Below are 13,120 nucleotides of genomic sequence, written 5' to 3'. Positions count from 1 at the left end.
GGGCAAATTAAATTAGTATACAGCAGAGAAAAAAATGTCTTTTTCAACTCTTCTTATCATTGGAACCAAAATCAATTGGCCGGAGTTTTGGGAGATTTTGTCCCAGAGCCATACAAGTTATAGACTACTTTACAGTCCCTTTTGATAAACAAATCACCCCAGCTATGTGTTCTTTCATAAAACACAACACATCTCCACTGACTGCAGTTTTCGGAAGAGGAGCAATTCTTGTTCTTAACTTGTAGACTATACAAGTTATTTACTGGTAGCCAAATTATCCAAACTTTGCAAATAGACTTGGGACTTGAGTCAGGGACTCAAGACTCGGACTCAAGCCTTAAGGACTCAGCTTAGACTCGGAACCAAGGACTCCCGACTCGGATGTAGTGGACTTGACTATATCGCTGGTATACATACAATCACATGCACACATAACTTACCGCACAAGATTGAGGTCCATTTCGTTTCCAGTGCTTTTTATTTTGTTTTGTGGCCTTTGTCGACACCAAGCTTGCATGCTTTGGTACCCGAGGGTTCAAAGCCAACAGGTTAAAAAAAAAAAATATTATAAATTATATTGCGGGTTGAGAACCAGAAAGGCTTAACTCAAGAAATGCATTAGAGAAAAACAAGTTATAATAATATTTTTGCAATGAAAGCTATTTATAACTTGGTCCTAGTTAAGGGGCGCAAAATTAAATTTCCAGGGGGGGGGCATGGGAGTTTTTGAAGAAAAAAAAATCTTCGCCCACTGGTGAGACGAAAAATTTTTGCCTCACTGATGAGTAAAAAAAATTTCCCCACCCAACTTTGTATGAAGTATACATTAAAATTGAAAAAAAAAAACTTTGCCGCAAAAGGCGGTGAAAAAAAAAAAATTCCGCCTCCTTCGGCAGTGAAAAAAAAAATTCTGCCTGACCCAAACTCCCATGCCCCCCCCTGAGAATCTAATGGTGCGTCCCTAACTAGGAAGTTCAAACACGTTATATTGAGCTTGTTCTCAATTAGCAAATACCCAATGTTAATGTCGTCAGGTCTCAGTTACTGGGAGTAATTTAAAACTCACAATGTACAATGTAAGTGTCTGATTTAACTTAAATAATTTTGTTCCTAAATGGAGGTTATTGTTTTTTCCCCCTCCCCTTCCAAGCTGCCAAAATTACTTGCCTCCCTTTTGGCTTGCCAAAATATTCTTGCCTCCCCATCCCAACCCCCAACTTTCCCTTCCCCAGGCTAGGCACAAGGACTGCCTTTTGAGGAGAGCGAGAGCAATCGCTCTCTACTGCTCTCCTTAAATCTGATATAGGAGAGTGATTTTTAGCTCTCCTTAGTTGAACATTCTCTCCGTATATTCTATTGTAAATGGTCTAAACAACTCTCCTTGAAGGCTCCAGAAGAGCTAATTAATGCTCTCCTGCAAATTCCAAAAGATAAACAATTTGACATTTGGTAGGTATTTATCCTTGACATGTAACAGATTGTAAACAAATCACTGCACTCACTACGGGGGTGAAGGGTCGTTGTCTGCAAGTAGAGTCTCTTTTACAACACTGTAATCAACACCGACCGTATAGTGGGTGCGTAATGTATACTAGCGATCTGTGTATTCGGGGTTGCGACTATTCAATTATTTATCGGGCACAGTTGAATCTATGCCCCGGGCATAGTTGCTTATGACGTCATCTTGAGACAAAATAAAAATTCCTTTAAAAAAGGAATGGGGCGCCCAATGTGAGCTGGACGGGATATGGTGAATTCCATGGTGATTAGATTTGGTATTATAATGATTTTTTTAGGGAAGAGTAGAAGATGATCAAATACGAGAGTAATGCTTCATGGAATGAAGCTTTCATGTCAATTTGCGATTATGTGGGGTGGGAGTTCTGTTTTGTGAGGATATTGCTTTGGATATTGAATATTGTTGAATTTCGTTATGCAGGGCCTAGGATATATGATGGATAGTATAGAAGACACAAATAAGAAAGCTTCCCCCCTAGTCATCTATACACTCATTCTTGTCACACGTAAGTTCTCACTCAATGCTTTGGAAACACAAAAATCCCGTTAGGTCTCAGCAAATGTCAACACTTTTCTTTCACGATTTTCTTTGAAAGTGGATATTTTTTCAAATAAATAACAAAAACTGGGTATCTAAGTTAATTGGACAAAAAGTAGCATGATAATGGCCAATAAAGTATTGTATTTCAGCGTGTACTACACGCTCCTCAAAGGTTTACAGCACAAAATATTAACAAAATATTAACTAGTGGTCACACTTTTTCATGTACCTGTTGACAGCTACCCTGGACAGCTGGATATCTATGGGATCAGCTAGCTGGGAATAATTGCAGTTATTATGATTTGACTTTTATTCCTTTTTCGTAGAAAAACCTTCTAGTTTTGGTAACCTTGTTCACTAGACACATTAAATGTGATCCAATTCCAGTGACCTTGTGCCTATATTGTCCTGGGTAGGATTAGGCCAATGCTCACTGAGGCATAAAAACTAGCACCATAGCTCTATTATAATGATTTTTCAAAGAAAAAATATGATACTAATAATACCTAAGTGTACTAAAATACATCCAAATGTCCAGGCAGATAATGAGGTTTTCCAGGAGATGGAATAGATAATTGGTCAGTGCCTCAACTTGGGGATTTGTGGTATAAACAAGATAGATTTGTGTTTATAGTAATTCAGACCAGAGTACAAGGGTGAAAATAAGAGAGCTTGAACCATTAACCAAGGGCCACTTTGGCAAAAAAGTGGACCCTGGTTCACCTAGATTTGGAGGAACCAGGGGCCATTTCCAATTACCAAGGGGCCAATAAAAATAAAGATGTGCTGGATGAGTTAAATAAGCACTAGTTGCTATGAATTTTTTATTTTTGGTTCACTATCCAGAGGGCCAGTTTTGTGAGAAAAGTGTCCCCTGGTCAACTACAATTGAGATGGAACCAGGGGCCATTTCGGAGTTTCTGGGGGCCAAATAGCTCCCGTCTCCCACTTAATTTCACCCTTGCCAGAGTATCTATCTATAAGTTATGCACTAACAAGTAATAGTTTTCATCTGTCCTAGCAAGGCCAGGGCAGGCCTGGCCTGGCCATGTTTTGTATATACCCGCACTCAACAGTGTATTCATGACTTCAGCAACATGAGACCTTGATGTCCATCATAATAATGCCTATCATGTCACTGTGTCATGTGTGTGCAACTAATCAATTCATCGTGTTCATTTAGCCAGTGATCTACAATTTTTATTCGAATATTAAACAGCTTACGGAATAAAGCTGTATAATCCTTCAATAGAAGATTTGTGCAAGACTAATTCCATGCAGTCTTACACTAAGTAATTCGACTATTTTTAGTCTAATTTTTCGTAAAGATAGGCGGTGAAGATCATATCTTTACTATTAAAAGCATTATGGCCACACGTCAGGCTGAAGGGAAAAATACGTTCATGGCTTTTCTAGACTTCACGAAAGCCTTCGACACTGTTTGGCAGGATGGCCTATATTTTAAAGCAGCCAAGAATATTGGCATCGATGGTAGCCTTCTGAACATTCTGATGAACATGTATCATAAAAATGTTAAAAGTAAAGTTCATTTCCAAGACATAGAAACAGATTTTCTTTAGTGTGGACGAAGGAGTTAAACAAGGATGTGTACTCTCTCCTATTATTTTCTGTATATTATATAAACAAACTTGCAAAAATGATTAAGTCTAAGAATTTAGGTGCAAGTATATTTGGTACAAAAATCAGTTGTTTATTTTGGGCAGACGATGTGGTACTAATCGGTGATAATGATAATGACCGTAACCAACTTCTGGACATAGCGAGCGATTTTTCTAATAAGTGGAAAATGTCCTTTAATTACGATAAATCAAATGTACTCATCACAGGTCAACGTACGAACACATACAGAAAATGGAAACTTTGTAATGATTATATTAATGAGGTTATTAAATGAGTATAAATATCTCGGTGTAATTATATCAAGGAATCAGTCAGACCATGGTCACATAGAGGAGGTGTTAAGGCCAGAGTAATGGAAGACACATTCGTTCACGCCCGAATTTGAGATTTCTTGATATTTATCAACACTAAGATGTATTCTTTCACTTGAAACTGATAAAATACAACTTGCTAATATTTACTCGTTTATTTGCCTAGCAAAAAAACAAAAAATATTACCCCTCCAATTTTTGATATTTTGTAGACAACATATGGGGGTATAATTCCAACGCGAATTTGTAGACAACAAGGTCAAATTCAAGGTCAAAGTACAGAAAAAAAGGTCATATTTTTTCTCTTCCTCCTACACACTAAATGATAGTAGATTTGGATTCTTTGAGAGATTAGCTAAAAAATGACACCAATTTCAGCTCAGTAGGACCTACAGTTACGGAGATATGGTCGCGATAATATTGATGGGTGCGCCATTTTTCGCCGAAATCGCCAAAAATGGGCGGGGCATAGCGCGAAAACCATACGTCCGATTAAGCTAAAATTTGAAATTTGAGCTTTGCCAGCCAAAATCACCCTGTATACCAATTTTGAACAAATTTGAAGGGGGTGAGGTGTTTCCCATTGGGTGAATTGAGAAATAATGACCCGAAAGCGAATCTAACCATGCCAACACACTCATGATTGGTTAGCATTGTATCCAAGGTTGTGCGCTCGCGTTGTAGTTTGAAATATGCGATCGTATCGAGTACAGCAGTTGAAAGCTGCGTTCATTCAACCGGGAATTCTTACTATAGATAAATTATTAAAGGAGGATTTCGTGATCCTAGCATCCTCTTTTTATGACATTTTTCAGTAGATATCCACGAAAAAAGCTTATTTCCAAAATTTCAGTTGATTCCGATTTTGCGTTTGCGAGTTATGCATGATTATGTGTATTACACTGCTCCATAGACAATGTGTTGTAATTTCGTTCTGGTGCACCAGAACGAAATTCAAATTTGGCGATATTTTTGCTAAACAAATTAATCTGCAAGAAATATTTGGTACATAAACATTATGTAGCCAGAGGTATCCAGTGGTGTAAAAATCTCAACTTTTTTTGGGAAAAGTGGGGGATGAGGCATGAGGCTGTGGATCACGAAATGCCCCCTTAAATACTGTAAAAGATTTCTTGTTGAGGCATGGGGCCATGGCATGGAAAACTAGGAATAATATAAATATCCTGCCTACAAATTAATGCTTTTTAAATAACCATGCGATATTGCTTGCTCATACATACTTGTAAATAGGCTACATTATCTTTAATATGTATTATGATTATGTTTTTATAGTACTACTAGTAGTACTACTACTAGTACTATAGTACTACTACTATTACTAACGCATGAATAGCGAGTGTCACACGCACAGGACACGTACGTATAAAATCAATTTAGTGCCGCAGTTTCACTCGCGGTATTTTACCAAAACAGACAATAATATCTCCTATATTTTATATTTTTATGAGCCGCGACTAGTCCTCTATCTTACCACTATGTTTAAATTACTATTCAGAATTTTAGAAGGTTACATTTTCACCCTACAAAAAAAACTTACTTCAATGTCTGCCACGTCTTTACTCAACGCCATTTTCAATGTTTATCATGGTCAGATGGCGAAGCATGGCCTAGCTGGCAACACTTATCTCGCCCAAACGTGGCGGAAATGCATACAGTTTGAGTTTCAAACATTTCATTTTGATTAAACATTAAAAAAGAACCCTTAAAAAACTCAGACTGATGATAAATATATATATATATTGACAATAGTAATTAATAGTATTTTATGGAATCATTTATATTCATTTAGATTTTGGACTCGTGGTAAAAAGTTCTAAAATGGCCCAAGTGGGTGAAAAATGTGAGCTATAGCAACATGAGCAACATCGGATTGAGGGTTGTTATTTCACGTGACCTCTTGGCCTTTGGTTGGCAAACATGTGACCCTGGGGATAAAACCCACAGCACAGTCGAGAAATGAGATCAATGTCGGGAATAGTTCTGTAGGCCTATGCATAAATTAGGCCTATAATCATTTATTTGAAAGTATTAGGATAAATCATAAAAGGAACCAGGTAGCCTGAAAGGAACGAGAGAAAGTTTTTAAGGTGGTAGCCTATTGGGTGCATTTTCTAGAAATTAGAAAATGCTTTGAGCATGTTTTAAACAGATTAATTGAGGGTGTAAAGTAGGCCTACACTGATCAATATATGCCTTTTGTTTGGAGCAAATCGGACATACGGTTTCCATAATACATCAATTTATATTTTCTTTGTATCCTATTGTTTTTGTCAATAATAGCTAATAATCAATATAGTAATTATGAGCTAAAAGGACTGGAAAGGCTCAATAATATGTCCTTTTTGCCAATATTTTGCTAAAAATCAATGCATAAATGTTCAGGGTACTTTTATTTTGCATACTTTTGCCCTGAAACTTGGTCAAAGTGTTTCTAATATGTTCTAATGTATTATGAAGCCGCCCTCTAATTTGCATATTTGCATAATTAATGAGCTAATTTGCATAAATGCTAATTAATTATGCAAATATGCAAATCACACCTAGGTGTATATCGGTAGCTATTGGTAGTGGTGGAGGGGGCAGGGCCCGGGGGGGCACTTCAATTTGAACTGGATATAGGTGTAGGGCTGGCGCTTTCGCACTAAGGGGCATTCGGTGAGAGCAACATGTAAAAAATATGGGGTCATTGGGTGAGAGCATGATTTTTGGCATTCGGTGAGAGCAAAATGTAAAAAATATGGGGTCATTGGGTGAGAACATGACCTTTTTTTTAAATGGAATCTTTGGGTGAGAACCAAAACAGCGCCACAAAAACCTCGAAAATCGAATTCCTAGTTCTAAATGGCTTCAAATTTCTTTATTTTTTCAAAATAAGTAACAAAATCAGTGATAAATGAAAGTTGCTGTTCAAATTGAACTTGTAAGGTCTTTGGGTGACAGATCAAATGGAAAAATAGGGGGTCTTCGGGTGACAGAGCGCGGAGCGAGCATGTGTTCGTAAAAAAAAATGGGGTCTTTGGGTGACAGCGATGCTGAAAAAGGGGGTCTTAACAGCCCTACATACGCGTCACCTCCAAAGTTGGAGTGCCCCCCCGGGGGGCAGGGGGTCATAAAATGTTTGTTGCCGAAATAGGGGGATCGCAATTTTATTGACGCCGACTTTTTGTAAATTTGGGACCCCAAGTTCCAGAGAAAAATAGCCCCCTAAAATATGCCATCATCGACTATTTTTTTCTGCTCAGCTACGGATGAGCTATAATACCTGCCATGCTTTCTTATTTTTATTTTTTGATTGTTGTGATTGGTTTGTGGGCCTAATTGTACTGAAATCTTTTGTTCGATTAAAAATTCATAAAAACGCATAATTTATCCCTAAAGACACAAGTAGGGTCTATTTGTAAATTTGACACTCCACAGAAAGGATTCGGTAATCGCTCCAAGGTGCGGCCTCTATTACCGGTAGTCCTTATTATGACAACAGTCAACAACAATTCGCAAAACTGAATTGACCGACATCCGTCTTGTTTGGTCGCGTTGAGACATTGTTGATTTGTTGATTATTGATTGGAAGATAAAGGCTAATAAAGCCCCTCCCCTTTCTCAGAAGTAGCGGGATTAGGGTGATGGGGTGATTCAGAAAGAATAGGCAATCAACAACACTGACACTGACAACAAACATGTAGGCCTAGATATCCGCTTATCCGTGTTCTATACACGAATCCAACGCCAATAGGCCTATAAAATAAAGCCGTGTCAGACAAAAATCTTTAAACATGGCAAAAGTTGCAAGTCAGCAAAAACATCTAAATCCAGCGATGCTGAGGTCTTCATCAGAAAAGAATCTGTATTTCTATAGTAGCTGGGGCCCGCTGCGCGCTGAGAGAAAAATCGGCATTAGGCCGATTGCAGATAGAGCTGTAAAAATCTGAGACGAATATACCTAAAAGACGAAGCTGACCAAAATTTAAAACGGCACATAAAGCAGAGATTATCTGCCTGTTTCTCTATTTTTACCTCTTTTCCACCCCCCATTTCCCTTTGTTTTCGGCATAGGCCGAATGCCGATTTTTTTAATAATTCGGGCAGAGTAAAAGTGCGCGTTTTAGGATTTTTTCGCTATATCTACTGAAGATAGCATTTAGAATCTCATCCCGATTCATTGCATCTTTCTACTCGACTCTACAATATTAACAATTTTAGTGTTGAAAATCATGTTTTACTAGAACTTGTGAATGTGATCTCTACAAATTTGAAAAGAAAATGCAAAAGTTGAGTGATTTACGATTATGTGCGCATGAACAAACGTGGTCAGAACGCGGTTAGCACTGAGTCGGATGTAAACACGGGAAAATGTGGTATTTGTATAGAGCACTAATTTTCTCAAAAATTAGTCAGACCTAAAATGTGTAGTCAAGTTTCAGAAATGTTATGCAGAATTTTGTTCTAGTTAAGATGATATCAAATATATATTTCAAAGTTCGACGTAACTCGACTTGTGGCCAAAACGCGACCCCTATGATTTAGCACGTAAAGTCTCTGGAAAGCTTTTTTTGTGGTTTGTACCCTTTATCTCGTTTAGCAGACAAAAACGACAACCAACGGGCATTCGAGCTATCTGCAGTTGATAGCAAAATCGCACGAATCCGAGAAACACCAAAATGACATAAAACAGATAGAGAAATGTAAAAGCTTTATTTCAAAGTTTGTTTCAGCGTCATACGGTATTCGGTTCTTGAGATATTTCAATTTTAATATTACCCATGTAAATCAATGCAGGAGCTCTATAGACACCGGCACCAGAATCGAGCAAATTACGGCATGTCTCGCCACATTTTCTTTTAGTATAAAAATCGGCACTAGGCCGAATGCAAAGCTATGATGTTAAAATGACGAAGCTGACCAAAATTGCTATCTTCAGAAGATAGCAAGCCAAAATAATAATAATAATAATAATATTAAAAAAACAAAAAAACAAACAAAAAAAACCATTGCCTAGCACGCGTTGTAGATGATGATTCAGTACGGCGAGAAACGGCAAAACTGCATTGAACGGGGTTGCGCGCTCAGAGAAAAATCGGCATTAGGCCGACTGCAGAGCTATTATAAAGAAATGTAAAAATGACGAAGCTGACCAAAATTTAAAACGGCACTTATAAAGCAGAGATTATAATCTGCCTGTTTCTCTATTTTTACCTCCCCCCCTTAAAAAAAAATAAAAAAATAGCGCGGCATATAGGCCGAATGCCGATTTTTTAATTCGGGCAGAGTAACCGTGCGCGTTTTAGGAATTTTTCCGCTATATCTACTGAAGATAGCATTTAGAATCTCATCCCGATTCATTGCATCTTTCTACTCTAGAACTCAAGTAATTTTTACATTATTTTCTCAAAATTTTTACTTCATCATGTAGCGGCAAGTTTTTTTCTTTCTAATACACCAGTCCCGATCAGAAAGTTTAAAGCGATAAAATAGAGAAACAGGCAGATGCGGAAAGCGATATTACAGACTCATCACTTTCCGCATCTGCCTGTTTCTCTATTTTTACCCCCTTTTTTTTAGGATTTTTTTTCGATATATCTACTGAAGATAGGCCTTGCATTTAGAATCTCATAATAGTCCCAAATTAAACGCATATAGTCCCAAATTAAACCAAAACAAAATGTCGCAACATTTGAAATTTTAATTTGATTCTCAGTAGATATAGCACCAGTAGGCCTAATTCGATTCGAAAATATATATCTCGTACATGTACAGGGGACAATGAAAATATAGGCCTGCATTTTATTTCAGCTATATATACTAGTCAGTAGGTAGAACAAAAAACCACATGCAATTAAAATTATAAACCAAAACAAAATGTAGCAACATTTGAAATTTTAATTTGATCTTCAGAAGATTTTTTTATATAGCACTAATTTTCTCAAAAATTAGTCAGACCTAAAATGTGTAGTCATTTTCAGAAATGTTATGCAGAATTTTGTTCTAGTTAAGGGATCTAAAATGAGCGTTTATTGCGTTTCGACAGTATTTTTTGTGGGACATGAGAGCACCTCAGACCTATCGAATTGCATTCTGAATACGAAGCATGTCTTTCTAATATCAAATAATTTTCATTTTTTGAAAATCACAATATAATACAAATTTTATGACAAATTATAAAAAATTGATATTTTTCAAATTTTTGATATATAACAGTCCTCGAAATAGACACCGGCACCAGAATCGAGCAAATTACGGCATGTCTGGCCACATTTTCTTTTAGTATAAAAATCGGCACTATAGGCCGAATGCAAAGCTATAAAGAAATGTTAAAATGACGAAGTTGACCAAATTAAGCAAAAAGCAAAAAACAATAAATAATAATAATATTTAAAAAAAACCAAAAAAACAACAACATTGCTTAGCACGCGTTGTAGATGATGATTCAGTACGTCGCGAAAACTCATTCAGTAGTAAGTGTCCCACCACATCCCAGAGAGTTCCAATATCTGTCCCCCGGGATCTGTCCCACTTACTCCCGCACTTACTCCACTGTCCCGGACCCCATCTTACCCTTCCCCGGGATGGTGAATTATAGGGGGCGGGGAAAAGATTTTTGCCAGGCCAAGGGGGGGGGCAAGCAATTTTTGTCGAGAAATTTTAACCCCCGGGGCTCATAATTACTGCACAGCCCCTTCTCGGCCTGCCAAAAATTGCTTGCCCTCCCTCTGGGCCCGCCAAAAAATCTTTCCCCCCCCCCTTGCACATGCCAAATTTTTGGGAATTTGCAAACCTTATAATGGTCTAGATATAGGGCCTATGTTGTGAGTGCAGCGAGCAGGGAAATTTGTATATTTAAGCGCTTCCGTAGTGTTTTCCGAAGCCTTTAGCGTTTTATTTCAAAACGCGCCCCATGAATGTGTGCCAAAAATCGCTTGCCCCCCCCTCGGCTGGCAAAAATTGCTCCCCCCCCCATTTTACCCTCCCTCAGGCCTCATAATTATTGCACAGCCGCTTAGGCCCCCGGAAGCTGTTTATATAAAAACAAAGTTCATCCCACAATATTTTTCTACAATCACATGTCATGTGGAAAATAGTTTCAGGGAGTTCATCACAGAAATAACAATTTGGAGACTCTGCCGGCTCTGCCAATTTTCTGAAAACTTTGTACAAATAGCGCTGTGAATTTTTTTGAAATAGAACGATCTCAGCTGAGTTTTAATAGTGCATTAATTTTATAGTTGCTATATGAACCAAATTCCAATCTACCTCGTAAATAACATCAAGAAATTGAATCTATTTAGACTCGGCATTTTCTGTTGAAAAAGATTCTCTAAGAATGGAATATATCTTGGAACCAATATTTTACTTTAACAGCTTCAAGAGTGTGTGCCAAAATCGCTTGCCCCCCCCTCGGCTGGCAAAAATTGCCCCCCATTTTACCCTCCCTCAGGCCTCATAATTATTGCACAGCCGCTTAGGCCCCCGGAAGCCTTAAAAAGGTAACGTTTAGAAAAACGTTAGGAACACATTCAAATATGCAAAATGTCCTGCTCGCCGGCGCTCACATTATGATTTTTGATAAAGACAAATATCTTGCATGTGTAAGGGGTGGGGGACACTGGGGGTGGGGCAAAGGTATTTTGGCACGTCAACTGGGGGGAGATTTTTTTGGCACGGCCAAACGGGGGGAGGGAGGGGCAAGCGATTTTTAGTAGACCATTTTGAGAATTCACCACTCCCTCACGGACCAACCTGGGGCTATTAACCTGGACAAACAAACATAAATTGAAACTAAATGGATGCCTTACAAAACCTCATTAATATTCATAACCTGCTCTACGTGGTGCCGTAAAGTGCCACCCTTGAAACCACTTTGGTAAGCATTGGATTCCTGCGCTTAGAAGGAGGTCATGAATATTTATATTATGACGTTTAAGTTCAATAACTTCGGGAAAACTTAACAATCGAGGGGGACCAACCTCTGTTACGCCTTCTGCTCACTAGGCCCTACTATCTATTTTCCATTAATTTTTATTGACACTTTATTGAGGGTCAAACGCGGAAAGGTAGCACCAAATATTGGGCTGTGATCACTCATTTCAAAACAAAGAAAATAACAAGTAGGCCTAATTAACAATATAAAGTTACCTTGTGCCCTTTTAAAAATCTTAAACAGTAAACTAAGAATTACTTGTGAAGGGCCTTCTAAATATAGAGGCCTACGTTCACCTTTAAAAACTTGAGACTTATTCACACACGGGCACACGGCCAAATGATACTTATAATTATATAAATATTGTTTTGTCTTCATGTGTTTTATTCAACTTTTCACAACAAAACAAAAAGACAAAACAAGCAACAAGAAAACCGGACAACTCTCACCCGGGACTCTCGCACTCTTACACTCACCCCTACAAGAGAAGTCAAACAATCAATAATCTAAGGTATGTCATGTTTAATGAAATAGAGAAAAACAATAAATATTAGCAAATTTCAGAGGTAGGCCTACTAATTATCAAGGTCAATAGTCCATTTTTTTTTAAATGAACACTATTTTGTTTTTGTTTTCAGCAATTTTATATTGCATTTCGTTTTAATTTGACCAAGGACAAAAAGGCATTGAAATAATTGGGAACTAATTGTTGAAATTTACATCTGGGAATATAGAACTTAAAACACAGAAAAAGAAAATTAATACAAGTAGGCCTATCATGTTCAGAAATATCTCTGATACCAAATATTTTATCAAATTTGGAAAATGTGAAATCTGTGCCAAACTGTTTATATAAAAACAAAGTTCATCCCACAATATTTTTCTACAATCACATGTCATGTGGAAAATAGTTTCAGGGAGTTCATCACAGAAATAACAATTTGGAGACTCTGCCGGCTCTGCCAATTTTCTGAAAACTTTGTACAAATAGCGCTGTGAATTTTTTTGAAATAGAACGATCTCAGCTGAGTTTTAATAGTAGGCATGTCACAGTGGCTGCACAATACTTCTGCCACACTGTGCATGCAAGCATAACAGTAAATTGAAAAGCGCGCGCATGAAAGTTGTTCAATTTTGGCAAACATCCATGCCGAAAAATTAATTTCCTCATGT

General features: G+C 37.7%; 1 protein-coding gene across 1 annotated transcript in view; it reads right to left on the bottom strand.

The window, feature by feature from the left end:
- The window catches only part of LOC140146108 (dihydropyrimidine dehydrogenase [NADP(+)]-like), a 28,461-nt gene extending 22,834 nt beyond the window's left edge, over nucleotides 1-5,627 (bottom strand). The window contains 2 exon segments of the mRNA XM_072167859.1: nucleotides 441-551; nucleotides 5,570-5,627. Of these exon segments, the coding sequence (XP_072023960.1) occupies nucleotides 441-551; nucleotides 5,570-5,602 (144 nt within the window). The 5' untranslated portion in view covers nucleotides 5,603-5,627.
- Between the last annotated feature and the right edge of the window lie 7,493 nt (nucleotides 5,628-13,120).

This window comes from Amphiura filiformis, chromosome 2 (assembly GCF_039555335.1).
Source record: "Amphiura filiformis chromosome 2, Afil_fr2py, whole genome shotgun sequence".
NCBI classification, from domain to species: Eukaryota; Metazoa; Echinodermata; class Ophiuroidea; order Amphilepidida; family Amphiuridae; genus Amphiura; species Amphiura filiformis.
Note: the sequence above shows the minus strand (reverse complement) of the source record. Positions and strands in the feature narration are given on the sequence as shown.